The sequence below is a fragment of the Geospiza fortis genome, unplaced genomic scaffold (assembly GCF_000277835.1).
Source record: "Geospiza fortis unplaced genomic scaffold, GeoFor_1.0 scaffold40, whole genome shotgun sequence".
Classification (NCBI taxonomy): domain Eukaryota; kingdom Metazoa; phylum Chordata; class Aves; order Passeriformes; family Thraupidae; genus Geospiza; species Geospiza fortis.
In genome coordinates, this window is record NW_005054297.1 from 25449006 (window position 1) to 25468210 (window position 19205).

The 19205-nt window shown below is 37.6% G+C and overlaps 1 protein-coding gene across 2 annotated transcripts in view; it reads right to left on the bottom strand.

The window, feature by feature from the left end:
- Positions 1 to 19205, bottom strand: part of KLHL2 (kelch like family member 2) — a 50570-nt gene that overhangs the window by 14676 nt on the left and 16689 nt on the right. For both annotated transcript variants that reach the window (XM_005415563.1, XM_031063516.1), the window contains exon 4: positions 5168 to 5330. In XM_005415563.1, the coding sequence (XP_005415620.1) occupies positions 5168 to 5330 (163 nt within the window). The remainder of the gene's footprint in view (positions 1 to 5167; positions 5331 to 19205) is intronic.

Sequence of the window (19205 nt, forward strand, 5' to 3'; positions counted from 1 at the left end):
TAAACCAAACTACTCAATCAACAGCTACAGATTCTCAGGTGAATGAATTATGGACAAAAGAGAAATAGAGGGGATTTCTACATAAATTCTAGTCATCAAAAAAAGAGGTAAGGTGAAATAACTTGTCTTGTAAGAATCAGATCCCTTGTTGTCTAGCAGACCATCGTAACTGATTGATAGATAACATTTGGCAGAAGCCAGTTGCAATTACAGCTACATGGATTATTTAATATAATTAAAAACTGAAAAATAATAAGGAAATGTAAAAATCAATTAAATCCACCAATGGTAATTTATGTAATTCTGGTTCAAGCGCTGAAGACAGAAGGCTTCATTATATATAAAAATCACACTTATGAAATTCAAACTTCTTGCATCCTTTTAGCAAGAAGGATATCAGCATCTTTGAAATAACATGACTCAGTACTAAAATTTCAAGAAATCAAACTTGGATCCTCTTTTCCCAATAATGATGAAAAATAGTACTGGAGGTGTGTGGATTTTTTTGCCTTCTGGGTTAGGATTTTTATTATCTCATATTACAGCTCCCATCCTGAGAGCTTCGATAATCTGAAGACATTAACATCAAACATTATGAAAGTTATGCTTAAAAGATTAAATATTTCCTGTAACTGTCCCCTGTAAAATCTCAAATTATCTACATTTTTATTTATTGCATTACAGAACATACTTCTTTCTTTATGAACATCTCTTAGAGAAGCAGAGAACTATCCATATGGAAGTTTCCATGAGAGAACAAAATAACATTTTTTTCCTAAATCAGAATTTTCCACACAGTATGCAACTTTGACAAATTTGTACTGGAATCCTACCCCATTTCTTGCCTCTTTACCCAGAAATTGAAGCCAGCTGGCTCTAGAGTCTGGCAGCCTGAAAAGAAGCTGGCTCAGGACCTGCAGAGGCTTGGCTTCTAAATTCCCCACTTCTTAAGCAAGTAGAGTCCTACTTCTTTATTATCAAGACTAATCTCTGACTTAAAAAAAAAAATCAATTTTAGGACATTTCTAAAATATCTGTTCCAATTGCATATGAAAAACAGATTTTCACATTTTTGCAACTGAGTCAGTTTCTATCTGAATAGCTAAAGATCTGTCCTTGTCTGCCCTGTGCCAGTAGGGTGGGACAAACGAAAAGAAGTCTTTAACAGGAAAAGGGCTAGTAACAAAAATGTCTGGAAGCACAATAAACAATGCCAGCATGGAAAGCATAGAAATAAAATAGGAGCTGTAAATGCACCACTTTTTGGTATTTGTTGTTCTGAGTCTGGAGCTATACATGCACATTCAGCAAAAAGCACTTGACACCTCTCCTATCCAAAAGGCACACAAGTCTGGCTATACAGATAGTGACATTAACTTTATATTTTTCAATTACATAGGAAGGAAAGCTACATCTGAAAGCTGCACAGGACATTTTATACTTTAAACATTTATGCATTAATTCACAATGTCACATTGAGATTTTTTGGCTTGGGACAAAAGGCCTTTGCTATTGGCCTGTTTTAAGGCACTGGTCAAACAGGAACCCCAGCTTTGCTGCAGAGGTATAGACAGAAGTTCTGCCAATTGGAGAACCAGCAGAAGCTAAAACTGCAGAATCACATTTTTTCCAAAGAAACTGATTTATTTGCAAATTTTATACTTAAATAACTGTTTTTTAGAACACCATGAAATTCACAACAGCCAAGGCAACAGCAGCATAGCAACAGACGTTGCTACTCAGAATAGAATCATAGGAATGATTCTGACAACTCCATCCTTTGCATGCCAGGCATACGGATGTACACAAGAACAGTCCACAGAAGACATGCACGCTTCCAAGGCTTGCCAGGGCTCAAGTTTCAGACTAAGAGCACCAGAATCAAGAATCCAAATACAATGCAGCTGTTATCCCAAATACAATGCAGCAACCCCTGCATCACAAAACATGCTAGGGTTCCCTAACAAAAGAATCTTTAACATCTCAGCACAGTGCTAAAAGCCAAAAAGGTTCACTGTGCCTCGCCTCAAAGGACATAACTGCCACAGGTCTCCCAATGCCTGTACTGCCCTATGCAGTGGGTGAAATACATTACTATTCTTTGGTTAAAACTAACAAACGTGTCAGGACATAAGCACTGAGCTAGGATCTCTCTAGTCCAAGATGGCACACGCCTCCTCATTAAAAGATTTTACCAATTTATCTTCAGGTGTTGTAATGTTACATAACATTACAACACCTATATAATGCACCTCCTTCTCAGGAAACACTGTTATTTGGTGAACATCCTTTAACACTACATAAGACATATCCCAGACCAAAACTGAGGACAGACTAGCAGCGCTAATGCCACATACTCTTCCTAGGAATCCTCACAAAAGAAGGAGGAGAGGCCTCAGCTGTACACAGTCTCTGACTGTGCAAGTGTAACACGACCCAGAGCAGGACTGCTTGCTGGAACATCATGAGGACATGTGGCATCTCCAAGTTAAATTGCAACAGAAGCTCATTCCATGTAACCTGTATCAATTGTCCACTATTTTCAGATCACAGGTGCATATAAATGACTCTCCTAGAGTTCTTGCTCTCTGCTGCAAAGGACCAACCCACCACAGGAATATGAAGCTCCAAATTTAATGGAAGTTATATTTTCATTCCCACTGAAAGAAAGTTCTAGAGTTTCACTTTTCTAATACCTTCTGATCCATTGGCATCCATTTGTTTTTATATTATCATTGTCTATTAGCACAACTATCTCACTGCCTCTTTTTTCTAAATCTAAAATAGCAAGTGTAACAAAATAAAGACTGGGAGAAGTTAGAAAACAAAATACTTTTCATTTTCTCTAGCAGGGAAATATTTTCACTACTTTTTTCAATCTAATAATCCTTTTCTGTACTCATTCTAATTTCTGGAGCCTTAATCTCAAAAGGTGTGCTCTGGGAATTAAGCTGCCTGTGATACAAAGCTTAACTCTGAAATGGCACAGCCATGTATTTTTGGCTCAGACTTTTGAGAATTTTTTTTTCATATGTAAGAAAGCTGTGATAAAGTACAAAGAGCCATTTGAGATAAGAACAGGGGAAAAAAGACGCTATGATGGCCGAGATAAAGGCAGTAAGTAGCCTGAAAATTCAAGAGCAAAAACATTGACCTGAAAAGGTATAGAACTGTATGAAATGAAATCAGGGAGCGAACAGACAGAAATTCAGCAAGACTGATGATCAGCCAATTCCAAGGAGAAATGAAGGCCAATGCTTCCTCCCTGGATCCTTTTATCAGGAGTACTGAGCATTCTGGTGCTCAGTCTAGTATCTTGCATGCCCCAACTTCCCTCCTCTTTTCACTTGTCTGTGTTCTGCTTGCAGACACTCTCTGTGGGCAGCAAAGGATGCCTGAACAAAGTGACCCAGGGAAGGACAGTTAACAGGTGGACACAATTCCTGTGCTCTCAAAACACGTTTAACCAATACTGCGCTCAAGGTCTTGCCAGGGTCTTAGAATATTTATTTCTAGAAAGTAATCTATACAAATATTAGCTTCAACTACTAAACACAACAAAGATTGTTCAGAAGTAACTTAAGTAGTTTAGAGGTTTAGTTTAGAAGTAACTAAGGCCCAGTCAGAACAGAAGCTGGAAAAAATAATTTAAAACTCAAACTTAAGCAACAGCTGTATCAAAATGTGTTCCCTAAAATATTAAATATCTGAACATTAACTCTAGTTAATAAATGTATGTCTTGCTTCCTATTTCAAAACATGTAATAGCTTTTTGGATTTAATAGTGTATTACTCAAAGACAAAAGGATTTAATTAAAACCTTTTGCATAGATGTCTAAATAGAAATATTACAAAGTCATTCAGTCATGTGCACACCTCAACTTCATGAGTAAGGCAGGCATTACAAAAGCTAGTACTTTCAAAAACAACCTGAAAAGCTTTTGAATCTTTTAAATTGATATATCAATTATTCTTGATAGAAATACTATAATCTCCTGTGAGTTAAAAAAATCTATACCACAAATCAGCATTTCTAGGAATGAAGATAACTGAAAGCATTCATCAAAGTCCTTGCCTTTCTGAGCTCTAAATTTATTGAAGGCAATAAAAAGCCTATTATTTTGACCTGAGTTGAAGCACTTAGTGCTCTATTTCAGGAAAATATTCAATTTTAACTCTGTACTAATTGTTAATTATGCTAATTGGTCACTGTGCATTTAAGGAAAGTTATGAAAAGCAATGCAGTCATACGTATTTCTTTCTTCAGCCTTATCAGGACATTTAATTTTTAATTCTCTTTTTATTGCTCTTGATCTAAGCCTGACTAACTGCCTGATCTAAGTTCTAGGAGGAGGAAGGCAGAGCGAAGAGTGGACCTGACTATGCATTCTGACTATACACAGCATATTTATCTCAAGAATAAGAACAGACTGTGCATTGCTTTAAAATACACCCCACAGACACAGCAAATACACAGTAGGAGTTGAGCTGGCAGCTTGTCATACAGGCCAGCAGTACTCCAAGAATATGATTCCCCCCAAGCTTTTGGGGGGAATTTGACAGAAATGGAAGGTGGTTTGGTCAGAGGAAAGATAAGGCTAGTACCAAGCATGAAAATAGGAGAGCTGGAAAGATTCAAGTGGATGAGACTATAGGTACCCTTTAGAGTAAGAAATTTCAGATCTTTGGCTAGATGAGCAGGATTTTCAGAAGATCAGTTGATTACATAATACCCAACATTACATTTCTTGCTTCTTCACTGGTGCGGTGCAGGGGCTACCCCTCTTCCCAATGCCTTTTTCTTATTTCTTCCCCCATGTAATTCCTACATACTTGGACTTATGGTAGTTGTCAGAATTTGAATTCTTCTTTCCTGATTTCCTCCCCTAAGTGACAGTGCAAGATTTTAAACAGGAAGCTAGCTTCTGTCTGGATTAGAAACGTCTTGGACCCTAAGAGTCAGAATAGTCTGTGAAGATGCTGCCCCATTCAGCTTAAATATAACTGTGGGCCAGCCAGCACATTTTATTTCTCTTGAAGGCATTCAGATCAAACGCAGTTTTCATCAGGAGATACATGTCTGCAATACCCTGGATAAAACTCGGGTTCCTCTGGATCCCACCCACCCTGACACACAGCAATGTGTGCTCCAACAATGAGAACTTGCCTGCATATGTGTTGGCCTTGCTCAGGAGCTCTGTGCATGCATGCATGTCAGCGAAAGCACGAATTCCCAGGCAGTTGATAGGATGAAGCTGAGATTCCAAAAATTCACAGCAAGTCCTCTTCACATCCTGCAGTTGCAAGAGACCAGCTGCTGGGAGCAGTACCTGAAATGAGAAGAAAGAGGTGGTTAATGTCCTAATTCAATTCTGATGTTAAACAAGAGTATTGTCAGTATTAAGAAAACAAAATAAACCATTACAAAACCAAGACCAAAACAAAGAGGAAGATTTCAGCATTATGCAACTGAAGAAGTTAAAACCCAGCATAAGCATGATTTTACCTCCCTACAGATACCATTTAGAATAACAAGAAACATCTCTACCATTGTGTTCACTGGGGAACTCGTTCCACAAACTGTAACTCACACTTTATTTAAACTCTTCCCAATATTCATTCACAAGTTCCCTTCTTGCATTTCCCAGAATTTCATAATTACATCTCATTTCCAAGCCTTCAGTGTTGGATATTTTTAAAAGAAAGTTTTCTTGACCATGACAGAATATGTAAATCTTATTTGCATGCAAGCAGTGGACACTGTACAATTGTTTTGTTACCATCAAATATAAGCATCTTTATGCAAGAGATTCCAGTAAGGACAGAATTCAGACTTCCTCAGAAGTCTGTGACCATCTTGGAAGAATAATAATTCAAGATTGTCTGGCAATCAATATAGACAGGAAAAATAAAGGATCATACATTTAACAAGAATTTGCTTTGAATATCAACTGTTAATGAAGGAGAAATGAAGAAAAGACACAAATGTGATTGCACTCAGATACATAGACTATTATTAAGCAAAATACTTAAAAATTAGTTTAAATCTTAGATAATATTTAGTAAGTCTAACAAAGTAAGTGGAAAAGATGTAATAAGCATAAAAGTCAGTGTTACACAATTCCAAACAACTCTAGTAAGCTTAAAGGTTATTAATTACAAGGTTGAAAGAGTACAGTGAAATAGTTTTATTTTAGCATATGTTTATATAAACGTTAAGATAGTATCACTAATACAATTTGTATTAGCAGAACACTGTATGATTAGTTATAACAGCGAGTAGATAAATTCATTTGATAGTTAATTCTATGACAAGATATAATCATTAACTTACATAGAAAAAAATCTATGCCATAAATCTACCACACGTATTTATTTACACAGCTTGCCCCAATGAAGCAAACATTTCATAACTGATCACAAATTCGGTAACTAATTCAAGGACAGTCTTAGATAATTTTAGGCACGTTATCAGTATAGTTGAGCAAATAATTCTGAGAACAATCCTTGACTGCATAAATGGATCCAGTAGAAAAATTTGTAAAACCATCATCAAATCAGAATACAAAATGGAAACATGAAATTTGAGAATGGCATGGAGAAAATAATTTAATATTTGTATTCACAGTTAGCCTGGCATACTTATATGAACAGTAAAGGAATGTTACAAGAACCAGATTACTCTTCATTATGGGAAATTTACTTCATTTTTGAGATCACTGTAACTGAGCTTCCAAAGTTAGAGACTTCAATATATTTTAATCATCAGAAAACACAACATTCAAGTCTAAATGTATTTTACATTCTGCTGCTAAAAAGGAAAAGAGAAGCAAAGTGCATCAAATTTATCTCATTGAATTACACATTGGGCTTTGGTTACTAGGCAACAAGAGCTGTGATAACATCTAGCTATTTTCATTTGTACCTATAGAAGTGTTGATCTGAAAGCCATAACAACCTACATTCAAAAATACAGTTCCATCACAGTCAGGTTTACTCTGCTGAAGCCAGGGACAGAACGAAAGAGGGAAGAAATACCGAAGCAACCCAAACTCCTCACAAACCCATCAGAAAAAAAAAGAAAAGAAAAAAAATACTACATTAAAGCTGTGGTACAGGTTAAGTTTAATTGCTGCTGACTCTAAACTGGTCAGTTATAGCTCAGATCTGTTCCAAAAATAGCCAGCAGAGGGTATCATAACTTTCCTTTAAAGATCAAAAATACTGTAATGCGCATACTGCTTTGTACTGCAAGAAATGCAGAGGTGGAAAAAATCTCCGATTTCTTGAAAATATGTTCTATGAAAATATATTCTCAATGTGGCTATTTTTTTTTATAATCAAAGAAAACTGAACAGATTATTACTACTGATGGCAAATAAGAAATTAGGTATTCTCTGTGTCAAAATTGTGGTGATGAATCTCAGAATGACTGCTAGATTTCCTGGAGCAAATGATTTAACCCTTACGAGCCTGTGAAGACTCTTCCCTGGTTATTTCCTTTTGGTTCTCCTTCCTGCAGTGACATGCCTATTCCCAAAGCTCTGTGCACCCATCATGCCAAATACACCTTTCCAACCCCACTAAGAAAAAAAGGACTGGGACCAGGTGCAAGTATCTGTTTTAAAATCCACCTGCAATGTCACCTGCGTAGTCAGGAGGGATCTACTGAAGGCCTGGAACGTGAGTCCATGTTTTCACTGAAGTAATTCAAGCTCTTCACAACTCAATTAAATCATCAACCTGTTAATGAGGCTGCTGCCCTTTCTTGTGGCCCTTCAGGTACCTGCCAGGAGTATGTCAGGGGCTGAGGGTACTAATGATGCCTGCAGCTTTTCTCCCTCCTTTTTCTCCTGACAGCATTACTACTCTGCTCATCTTTGTGCAGCTGGACACATTCACCTCACATGACTGAAACCTGTGTTGAGCTTGGAGGCGAGGAGCAGCTGGAACAGGCAGGAACAGCACCTCTCCAGGTGCTCACAGGCCCACCAGCTCATCAGGAACACATTTACAACAGTCCCATAGAGATAAAGCCTGCCTGAGTGATGAACCAGCCTCCACAAGGAAACAAGGCTCAGAGGAGATGGGCACGGGTGATGAACTCGAGGAAGAAATACAAGAATGAGCATCTAGTGGCATAAAGTCAAATTTATCTCCATGTAAAAGGAACTGGAGGGTGACTTTTCCTTTAGGTATATGACTGTACCAGTAAGTCATCAGGTTATGCAAACAGCCTTTTCTAAAATAATTACTAGCATGTGAGGTCTCCCTCAGCAAAGCCAGGCCAGCAGGGGGAGAAGTACATATGTGACATGGCTCACTCCCACAAAAGTGTAAAACCGAAAAGGCAAGAGAAGGAGTTCTCAAGAGAGCCATAGGCTTGAGAGGGCTTTAGCCCACATATTCCTTCCTGGTGAACTGGAGATGCCCTCCATCCTGACAGTGGGCATATGTAGATCAGAAATGGGAATCACTTTTGCATAGTGATCCAAATGTATATTTCAAGTGCTGTGTCATGCTTGTGTTGTGATTTCAGCATATTGCAGCATGTCTCTACTAAATCAAAACATAACGCTATGTAGTACCAAGTATCTTCAAAACAGTAAATTTCATGGCAATCATTAAATGTCCCTCAAGGACTATCCAGAAGAAGCTGTTCAGAGCAGCTGCCCTGGAGTGCCTCCATACCAGACAAGGGTGTTCATCCCACCTGAGGGCTGCTAGATGACCTGACTTGATTGGTACCAGTTCTTCAACACACAAGGTTTCAGTGGCTGTCCTGCTAGTTGAGAATGGGGGAACAAGTCCAGTGGAAGGAGCCACCAGGATGATCAGAGGGCTGGAGCATGTGACAGTACAAGGAAAAGCTAAGAACACTGAGTTTGTGCAGCCATAAAAGAAAAAAAGGGAGACCTTATCACAGTCCACAGCTACTTATTGCGAGGGTATAGAAGAGTGAGCCAGAGGGTTCTTGAAGATGCATAGCCACAGAACAAGGAAAAGTATGAACATAGGAAAATCTGACTGGAAAAAAAAGGAGTTAGGTTGCTTTTTCTGTTTTGTGTTGTGATTTGCTGGGTATTTTTTTAGTGAGGCTGATTAAGCCCCAGAACAGGTTGTCCCAACCAGCTGCAGAATCTCCATTCCTGGAAGATATTAAAAATTCAGGGAACAGGCCTCTCAATATGCTTTTAAAAAGCTCAATAAAAAGTAAAATTTAAATTGATTAAAGCTTTCTGCCAGTTAATTTAAATCAGTTTGATCCAGTAATTTTATATCAATCCAACCTGTCCTCTCTGCAGTCCTTTTTGTACCATGGGGTTCTCCTAGACAGACCATATTGTGATACCTGACATGAAGATGCTTAAGACATTTTCTTTACTCCTTTCAAATTTCTTGTAATCATCTTAAAATTTCTGCGAGGAATATTTGCTCAAGTTCAAAACCAGATTAAGATAAGTATAATGTCAACAGGAAAATAGTGACAGATCACATTGAAGGTTTTGAAAACAAGATCCCACAATATAAACAAACCCAAAATTTCTCAGAACACTGAAGCACTTTTCAGGCAAATAAGCCAATAAAAATCAGAGCAGTGTATGCCAAGAGCATTGAATAATGTGGTGTCTAAAATAGAAAAATTCCATACTTTATTGCATGGAGAGGAAAGTAAACAGATCTGAGACATTAGGAAAGATACTAACAAGAAAAGCAGATGCATGAGAATCCAAACACACTACAATACAACATAGAAGCTCACAGAAGAGCAAGTTACCTCCTTGCTAATCACAGATATTGCATATTTTCAGCTACAATATTAAAATGGAATAAATTTCAGAGAACAGCAGTTATGTTAATGCCTGTAATAAAGAAATCTTGAGGAAATAAATTAAGGTTTAACATTTATTTTTAAGTTTTAAATAACCATTTCAGCAAACTAAGCTCCTTCATTTGCTGTTTACATTATCATAGCATGGGGAAGAAGGAAATTAACATAGTGGTTAAATATAACCCAAATGATGTTATTTTTTTTATTCTCATCTACATGCATCTGTGCCGTAATTAAAACTGTGGTTTGTAACTGAAGTGTAATCCAGATTCTCGTGAAATCATTCAGCACAGCATTGAAATTATGCTATTTGGGAGTATGCATACAAAAGCACTAAAATAGACACAAATATTTTAAGGCATCTGTAGGATAAAATGTGGAAGTTTCAATTTCGGAAAATTCAGCCCTGCTTGAATTTCTGTCTGAACAACATGTGCATGTTAAGCACGGTGTTCCAGTGTTAAAATACAAAAATAAGAGGCTGCACTGGAATTAAAGACGTGCATGAGCTGCAAGTTTAGAACATGATGTCATGAAGCCTATGAAGTATACCTTCAGGATATCTTAACATCCTCAAGGCTATTGCACAATGAAGACATGGATGTATTAATTTTTCCTTTAGCTTAATGAGCCCTATGCAAATAAAAATCAGGTGCAGGTGGCAGTTTCGTAGTATCAGAGGAGGGAATCAGATAACAAATGTCCCATTCCTTCACATTCCCCTTGTACTAGATACAAATTGGTAGAGTACCACTTCAGTAGAAAATTATTGAATAATCATGAAAATATAGTATTTTAAATTATTGACATGATCTAAAAAATACTAAGCAGCTCCCAGCTTGGAAATCAGTGTGACAGATTCAAATGAAGGATAAGGAAGAAGTAAGTGTTTTACATATCTGCTTTTTAACTTACATCATAATCTGTACTTAAGAGTCCACTTCAGTTAATGACATGCAATTGATAGGAAGTAATTTGCTCAAAAATCAGCTTTTGAAGAGACAGCACCTTAAAAGATTAGTCTGAATGAACTACTAGTTATTAATAAAAACATTAGGTTCAGAGGTGGGTTTTCTGTTGTTTTCTTGGGTTTTTTTTTAAAGGGGTAGTTGTGGAAGTTTTGGGAGGGATTTGGGATCCAGTTAGTGGTTGCTGAAGTGCAGAAACAAGATTCATGAAGCAAAAGAAATTACAGAAGAGCCACTTATTTAAGTAATACACTATAATGAGGGATATCCATCTAGTCTACAAGGGAGAACCATGCAGTCTTGCTTGGCTTCAGGGTTCTCCTACATCTTCTCTACCAGAACAGTGCCCTAACCACCACATGAAAGTACATTTTGGCATAAGCTTTCACACAAGGGAGACAGACTGATTTCCTAGTCTGATGGTTATTTTTGTTAATAGGTAGAAGCTTCACCTTTCATATCCTTTTGTTCTCTTAACACATACTGGCAATAGAAATGAAACATTCTCTCACTTGGAGTAAAACATAATGAACCTAAAAAATTTTTAAAGTTTTACATTTTTCTTTCAGTGAAGAAAATTGCAGACATTTTGATTTTATAGGAACAAGTTCTTGATTTGAAGTTTGGCCACTGAATCTAAGTATGTGTATAGTAAGTAATCTAAAATGAAAGCTCAGAATCCTTCATCATATTTTAATTAATTCAGTGTTTAGAAGATTACACAGCTGCATAAAAACACCATCATATTTTCTTAGGGACAGCATAATTTAAACAAGACTAACTCGAGTCTGAACAAAGCTACTTCTGATATTGTGTCATTCAGGAACTGGACAATTTGTTCTTTAATTACAGCACCAGAAGTGCTATGCAGTCAAATCATATACACAGCTACCCTGCAGAAGGATTAGAAGAAGCTGAAAAGATTAAGTAGGCAGGATAACATAACTCACACTGCATGGTTTGCTTTCTTCCTGTAAAGGCTGACCCACATAAAGAATCGCTGCATCAGCTGGTGCTCGGAGCTTTCAGGGAGCTTCTGCCATGGCACTGAGCTACAGCAACTCAGCCTCCAGCACCACACCAGCCTCAGCCCACACCCCACTGACACATACAATCACTTCGGGTATACCAAAGATCGCTATGATAAAACGTCTGCAAAAGACTGCCTAAAACTGAAGATGCAAAGGGTTGACAAAAAACTAAAAATGTTCATTTGCTGCTTCCTGAAGTATAAAAAAAACCTTTGATGAGGCGGGGAGAGGGGAAGGAAGGAATTGTTGGTTTGAAGAGGGTTTTTGTACATTACAGACTGGCTTGTGACAAACAAGATTTGTTCTCCTAGTATAACTGAGCATTTTCTGGCAATTTAAAAGAGAGGGCTTGAAAGGCTATTTGCAAAATCCTAAACCTGGGCAGGAAGCAAACAGCATCATAACCGGGATAGTAGATTGTGAGCATGTGCTTGCTCTATTATTTAATTCTCTGGTACAGAAGATATATATTACCAAGTCTTAAAGTAATCCAAAACCAAGAACTAAGGACAACAGAAATAGCATGAAGTAGAAATTATTTCTGTGCATGGTGCTTATCTTCAATACAAAAATTATGTCAAGATTAACATCTAATATGCAGTAAATGGTCCTTCAGTGGACTCAAAACACATTTGATTACTTCAGGCTTTTACCATAATTATGTTTTTGTAGTTTATTAAGATAATCTTTTACTTATCATTCAGTTTCCTACAACAGACCATAATTACATTCTAGAAATGTCACGGAGGATTTCCTCAAAAAAAAAACATTAGGCTTAGTAACAAATTTCATAAATGCTTTTATCTAGATGTTGTGCTTTAAAAATTCAGGTATGTAGAGCCAAAATTCCCAAAGTAAATAGCATCTACAGCTTCCCATTTGATTTTTCTTTGCAGATGAATGTTTAGTACATACATTTCATGATTTAAAGCACAACCAATATCAAGAAAACAGAAACATTTTCAAGGAAGCCTTTATGCAGCTTCCATCTTGCATGTTGCAGTATGTCCTGAACCTACCTGCAGGTAAGAGAGGTCAACCATGCAGTCTCTTTAAGTGATTTAATTTACTCATAATAAGCACCTTGAATTTTACAGGGAGGTGGACAAGCACACATGCATTCATTTGAGCAAATGACCTCTGCACTTTAAGTTGGCAAGGGCAACTTTTCAGGTTTTGCTGCAGGTAGCTTTATGGTCATACAAAGAAATAGAGACATGGATGCCTACAGCAAAAGTTGCAGCTGAGACAAAAGTAGCTGCTTTCATCCAACTTGACTAGAAGCATCTCTAGCACTGCCTAGCAGTGGGATGATTTTCAAGACTCAGAAAAGTCGTACAAACTGTCAGTCTGAGAAGGCAGTTTATACACCTCCATTATTAATGTTTAGCTAAAGGCCAACCACATCCTAGCACGGCAAGATGAAGGCATCAGTTTTTGGGATCACAAAACTTATGATGTCAGTACTAATTACTTCTGATTTACCCAATGGTCATCATATCTGATACTCTTTTTTTTTCCTTTTTTTTTCTTTTTTTTTTTAATTATACAATGGCCTGGGTTGAAAGGGACCTTTAAGATCACCTGGTTCCAAACCCCCTGCTATTGGCAGGGACACCTTCTATTAGACCCAATTGCGCAGAGCCCCGTCCAACCCACCCTTCAACACTTCCATGGATGGTGCAGCCACAAATTCTCTGGACAAACAGTCTATTCAAGTCTGTAAACTCTTTAAGGCCACACCATACTTCAAGCTTGTTGCTGTAATTCTGCTCAATGGAATCCCAATCCCAGGTGGACCATAAAACAAATAGTTAAAAATATCTTCCAGGCTAGTCTAGAACTTCACAGTTTTCTAGAAGAATGTTTACATAATAGGTAAAAATCCAGGCCTTCTAAAAAGAAAAACCAACAGTTCTCCCTAGGCAACAGTTTTGTCTAGCTCTGCTACAACCAGCTAAGGATCTCCTCCACTCTGGGTCACACTGGAAGCAATTTTGGCATCTGGTTTGAGGCAGAATCTGTTATGTCCTCCATCCTTCCCCAGTATGTGGTCAAACCCATTTCACTATTTACAGAAACGAAGCTTTGCAGCACTACTCTGCTTTCACCAGCACCATCCCTTCCCCTGTCTTCCCCTCTTCTGAGGAAAAGGAGAAAAGGAAATCTAGGATGGAGAAGATTAGAACAGGTCAACTCAACCCAGATCTGGACCTCATATGGTCTCACCTAACTAGCGAGGTAAACCTTAAGAGGTGAAAATACCTGCTTTGAAACATTATCTAATCTTTGCTTTGCTAATGCTTTGAAACACTGTCTATTGAATGGTAACACAGGTATCATTTCCAGGATTCACAGGTAATTTTTTTCAAACCAACCAGCAGAGCTAGAAAGCAGCACTGCTCACCTTGGGCATCCTAGGCAGCTGCACTCATGCATTTTGCAGCAATGTTCTATTCATTTAAGCACTCACCTTAAACATACTAACAACTCCATGGATGCACATATATGTTTTTGTGCACTTCTCTTTAGGTGTTCTAAAGAAAAGCTTGTTATCTTTCAGCATAAATTACTAACTCACCCTTTTACCCTTTACAAGTGTATGTAGAGTCTTTGAAACAAATAGACACTGGAAGAAAAATAAGAGTCCTACTTTAGTCAACTCACAGTCAACGTAGAAAAGGCCTGAATTCCCTTCCTCTCTCAAATGATAGTTTTTCCATGCCTTTAAGGGCTTTAAGTCTTTCCCCAAAGCATGCTATTCCTGTCATATTTTAGACCATCCGACAGTGATTCCAGGGGATAATGCAGATTTCTACAGTGACATACAGATAGTGCTGTGCCATTTTTTATGCTCCATTTTAAAGACACTATTTTACAATAGCAGAAGTTTTTCTAAGGTGACTTCAGTATGTTATTCTATACTAGGAAAAGCTGTTAATGTAAAACATAGCAATATGTAGGAGTAATTCAATTTTTTTCTCTCCATGCATTACTTTACACTTTCTAACATTAAGTTTGGTCTGTGATCATGATAGCCTGACATCTAGCTTAGCTAGAAAGCAGTGAGATTTTCTATTTTTGTCTGATCTTGAAAAAATACTTAAACCAGTTCATTACCTACATATTTGGCTACTTGTTTTCCAAGACTAAAGGAAATAGGTCCTTTGGAAGCCTGTGACACATTACAATCACTCTGATACAGCAAAACTCAACTGTTTATTCCTATTTGTTCCTTTCCTCCCTAGGGATTTTTGATCTATTTATTGCTCATCATGTGACAATTTAGGAGGGACTATAACTAACTTGACTTTCAAAAGCCTTTGATATGGTTATTTCTGGACCACTCTAAGAATTACAGAAGGTTTCTAGCAGCTATGCACAACTCATGAATACAATTCTGAAACATATGAGAAGTTTGAACTTTTCTTATCTCACCTGCCATTAACAAAAACCAAATCCTTGATAGTCACTACAATGCTCAGGACCACTAATGACATTGTGGTGATTTACTAAAACATGAGCTGAAATTCCAAGGAATAGCCAGCTACAGACCATAACATTTTCATACAGTCTCAGCCACCTCGCTTCAAAAGTTTCTTTTCTGTGGGTACGCAAGGATTTTTTTTACAAATATATCTATAAAATCCTATTTGCTCTAGTGATTGGATGTTTTTATTCATTTGGTTTTGCACTTCACCTTTTGACTCTCTCTCTAAACCTATCCTTGATATGTAAGAGGATGCACCTTGCACAGTCTGTTGGCGTAACTGGGACTTTCTACCTTAATTAGTTTTTGGAATCTTTCTTGTGCATGGCTCTGACAGCCCACACGCTCTCCTAAATCACTCATTTAAGAAACAATATGCAGGAAATGAATAGATGTTATATTTAGAGCTGAAGTGCTGAGTAAAAGTGTTTTATTCTTTTTATCATTTAAATTAAACATGCCTGTTTAAATCCCTCGGTGACTTCCCATTCACCTCCCACAGTAATCAGAATCACATGCTTCTGAAGTGCAGGATTACAGATCAGTATCTCTTCTGTAACACACTCCTGCCTCAACCCCACTTCTCTCTCACCCCATCACCTCCTCCAAGAGTTTCTGATTCATTCCTTGGCTCTTGCTTCAACCATGCTGACATAGCCAAGCTACAAGCCTCTTCACTGCCTTTGCCCACAAGTCTCTTCCAAATAAGCAGAAACAAGTGGTTTCATAAACCTCAACCCACATTCTCCCTCCCACCAAAAAAAAAAAAAAAAACCCAAAAAAAAAACCACCAAAGAATAAATCAAAACCAAAACACAAAAAAACAGAACGCCCAAACATCTTCTGAAGGTACAGAGATTTTGAGACAGGAAATCTGTGATTCAGTCCACAAGACAACAATCTCTCTCTGGAACAAGTATGACTCTCTGACTCCTACACACACTGGCACTTGATAGTCCAAGACAGACTTTTACAGTCTTGGGACAATTTTAATTTACTCCTCATACCTTTTGATCCACATTTTAGATTAATTTTCTCTCTGGTGCTCATTCTCAGTTCTGTTTCTCCCTTATGTATTTCTCTTTGGCAACTACAAGCCGGTGTACAACAGCTCAAATGCCCATTCAGGTTCATCTTTTCATTCTTACAAGGCTCATACCCTTCTGCCTACCCAATTTTCTTTATGAAAAAAAGTTCTTGGATCCCCATTCAGAGGGCCAAAAAAAAAAAAAAAATAAAAAGCATCATTTGGAGGACAGAGAGAAATAGCAGTAAGATATCTGCAGAAAGGAAAGAAAAAAAAGGCAGGAACATAAAAATGTGAATACCTCAGGAGAGAGAATTTGCCATATCTGTGCAACATCTGCTTCTCCTGGTTCTGGTGGTCCTGCCACCATTTTTCCCTCTGCCTTAACCACAACTACAGCTGTACAGACACAGCAATTGCTTTCTCTACAGACTCCTTTTGCTGCTTACCTCATGAACTTCATTATTCTCTATAATCCAGGGGAGGACACGGCAAAGAATTTATCCCTAAATGAAGTAGTATGGATTGTATTTATTCAGTTTGTCTTAACAATACAAAAGCAATTGAATAGACAAGTTAGGCAAGTCCAAGAGACTCTTTAGGAAGACAGCCCGGCTCAAGAGAGAATGGAGACAGCAGGTGAGTGTTTCTGCCTGCACAGATCTGTGGGGCTGGCAGTGTGCACTGTGCACATGTGATTGTGCATGCACCTACTGCAAAGGCACGCTCAGCCTCACTGCCAGGCTGGAGATACAGAGCTGCAGCCACCTAGTTGTTATCAGGCTACCAGCTTCAGCAACCCTTAATGCTTTCTTCACACTGAGCACACAGTGCGATTTCCTCCTGTCACATACCACCAAGCAAGCCAGATCAGAAACGGAAATCCTTTAAGAGAGCATCAAACATCTATCAAATAAGCGTGAGGTTTTGGAACACATCTTCAGCCACATCAAAAACCCAGTTCCTCAGTTAAAAACAAACATAGGGGAGTGACAATATAGCAACTGCAGCGATTCTGCAGTGTACATAATAATAATGCGCCCCCAAAACCAGGCAGTTCTACTTTGCACATATATAATAGCTAAAATCACAAAAGATATGCATTAAAAAATAGAGAAAAATACAATTTAAATGCATTTAAAAATTGTCAGAGAACAAAATATTACATTTTCCAGCAAAGCTGTTTGCTTAGTATTTTGGTCAGCAGCTCTTATTAGGTGAAGCTTATTCATTTAAAGTGCAAATTAATGAAGCTTGTATTTGTAATAAAATACGCCTTTAAAGAGATCACGCTCCTCTTTTGCCTTCCCTCCTACACTCATTCTCCTGACAAGCAGGCACATATAAGCAAATGAAGAATGCCTACTGGGATTATTTCAGTGGAAAAAAAAAGAGATCATTTACTGTTGCCTGACACGTCTTACAATGCATATAAATTCAAGGAGTGTGCCACTGTCTCTCCTACAGCTATGCCACATATTAGTTGTGCCCTCATATTATTAAAATCCTCAAAGCTGTTGTCATAAATACAAAAATAGGTCAAAAGGAGCTAAGATGGTTGCTTGAAGCCTTAAGTATAAAATACATACAATAGCAAAACACAGTGGTAGTCTTTCAGCACACAACCAAAGAGCACACAATAAGGCTGTTTAGTCCAGCCTTAAGTTCTTGCCCAGTAAGACCTAGACCTAAACATGTTTCTATGAATAGGCTTTGCAATGAAACTCATGTCAGCTTGGATTTAAGTATCTCTCTGCAGTGTCAGCAAGCCCCTAATATTATTAGAACTGTACTGTCATAAAAGAATAAAAGTGAAAGTTTGGATTACCATGTAGTTTCAACATACATCAGAATTAAAAAACATCAGTTAATCCTGTTTTAATCATAAACTCATTAGGATGAGCCAGCTTCATAAAGTATTTTAACCTGAATGACTCTGAATACAACTTCAGACTTTGCTAAAGCTTTCATAATTGAGTATCTATGCCACAGCAGCCAAAGTGGAGATGAGCAGAAAGGCCAAAGGCTTGTTTATTTTTAAGGCTCTATAAGATGATCCAATAAAGAACTCCATCTCCTCCTAAAGCTTTAATAATATCTGTGTCAGGGAAATAAGACCACCAACCATCAAATAGTTCTTGACACTCTAATAGCTCGATTACATAAAACATATTTTGAAAAAGAAAATACTTTCAAGAACTTGTGCAGTTGCCTGAAACCTCTTAAGAAAGAAAGAAGTGAGTTTATGGACAGAACATTTTAGATTTTCATGAAGGCAAAGCAAAAAGTGATGGTAAAATGAAATATGATGGTGGAAATATGGTGTTTTCAAGATTAATCTGAGTCTGGAAAAAGCCAGGATATGGAAGACAAGGGAACCAAAGCCCATGACAAATACTTTAATTATCTCAGAAACAAGCAGGATTGTAACCTGTCACCTCAGGGCTCAATAATTAGCACCTTACTCGTGATATATTGAAGGCAGGAAGCCAAATCTGTCCAAAATTTTATAGGAGATTATTTGGGAATCAGAATTTGGTATCAGCTCAGAAAAATAAAACTATATGAACAGCTTAAAAGACAGCTGTACAGTTTTAATGAAGATTTGGCCTACCAGTCTGTCTAAAAGAACATGTGCTGCACTGGGATATTTTGCTGAGAGTTGCTGGCAAGTTAAATTTAAGTCACAGGAAACAAATTCACAGATTTCACCTCTAAAGGTGCTATCAACAAACTTTAACGTAAAGTCAAAGCTATTTTCATTTTTTGAAATAATCTACTGTGGCTGATCTTTGAATGCTTTATCAGGAAAGTGTGTTAGTAAATAGAGGCAAATGCAAGTAAACAAAACTAAAAT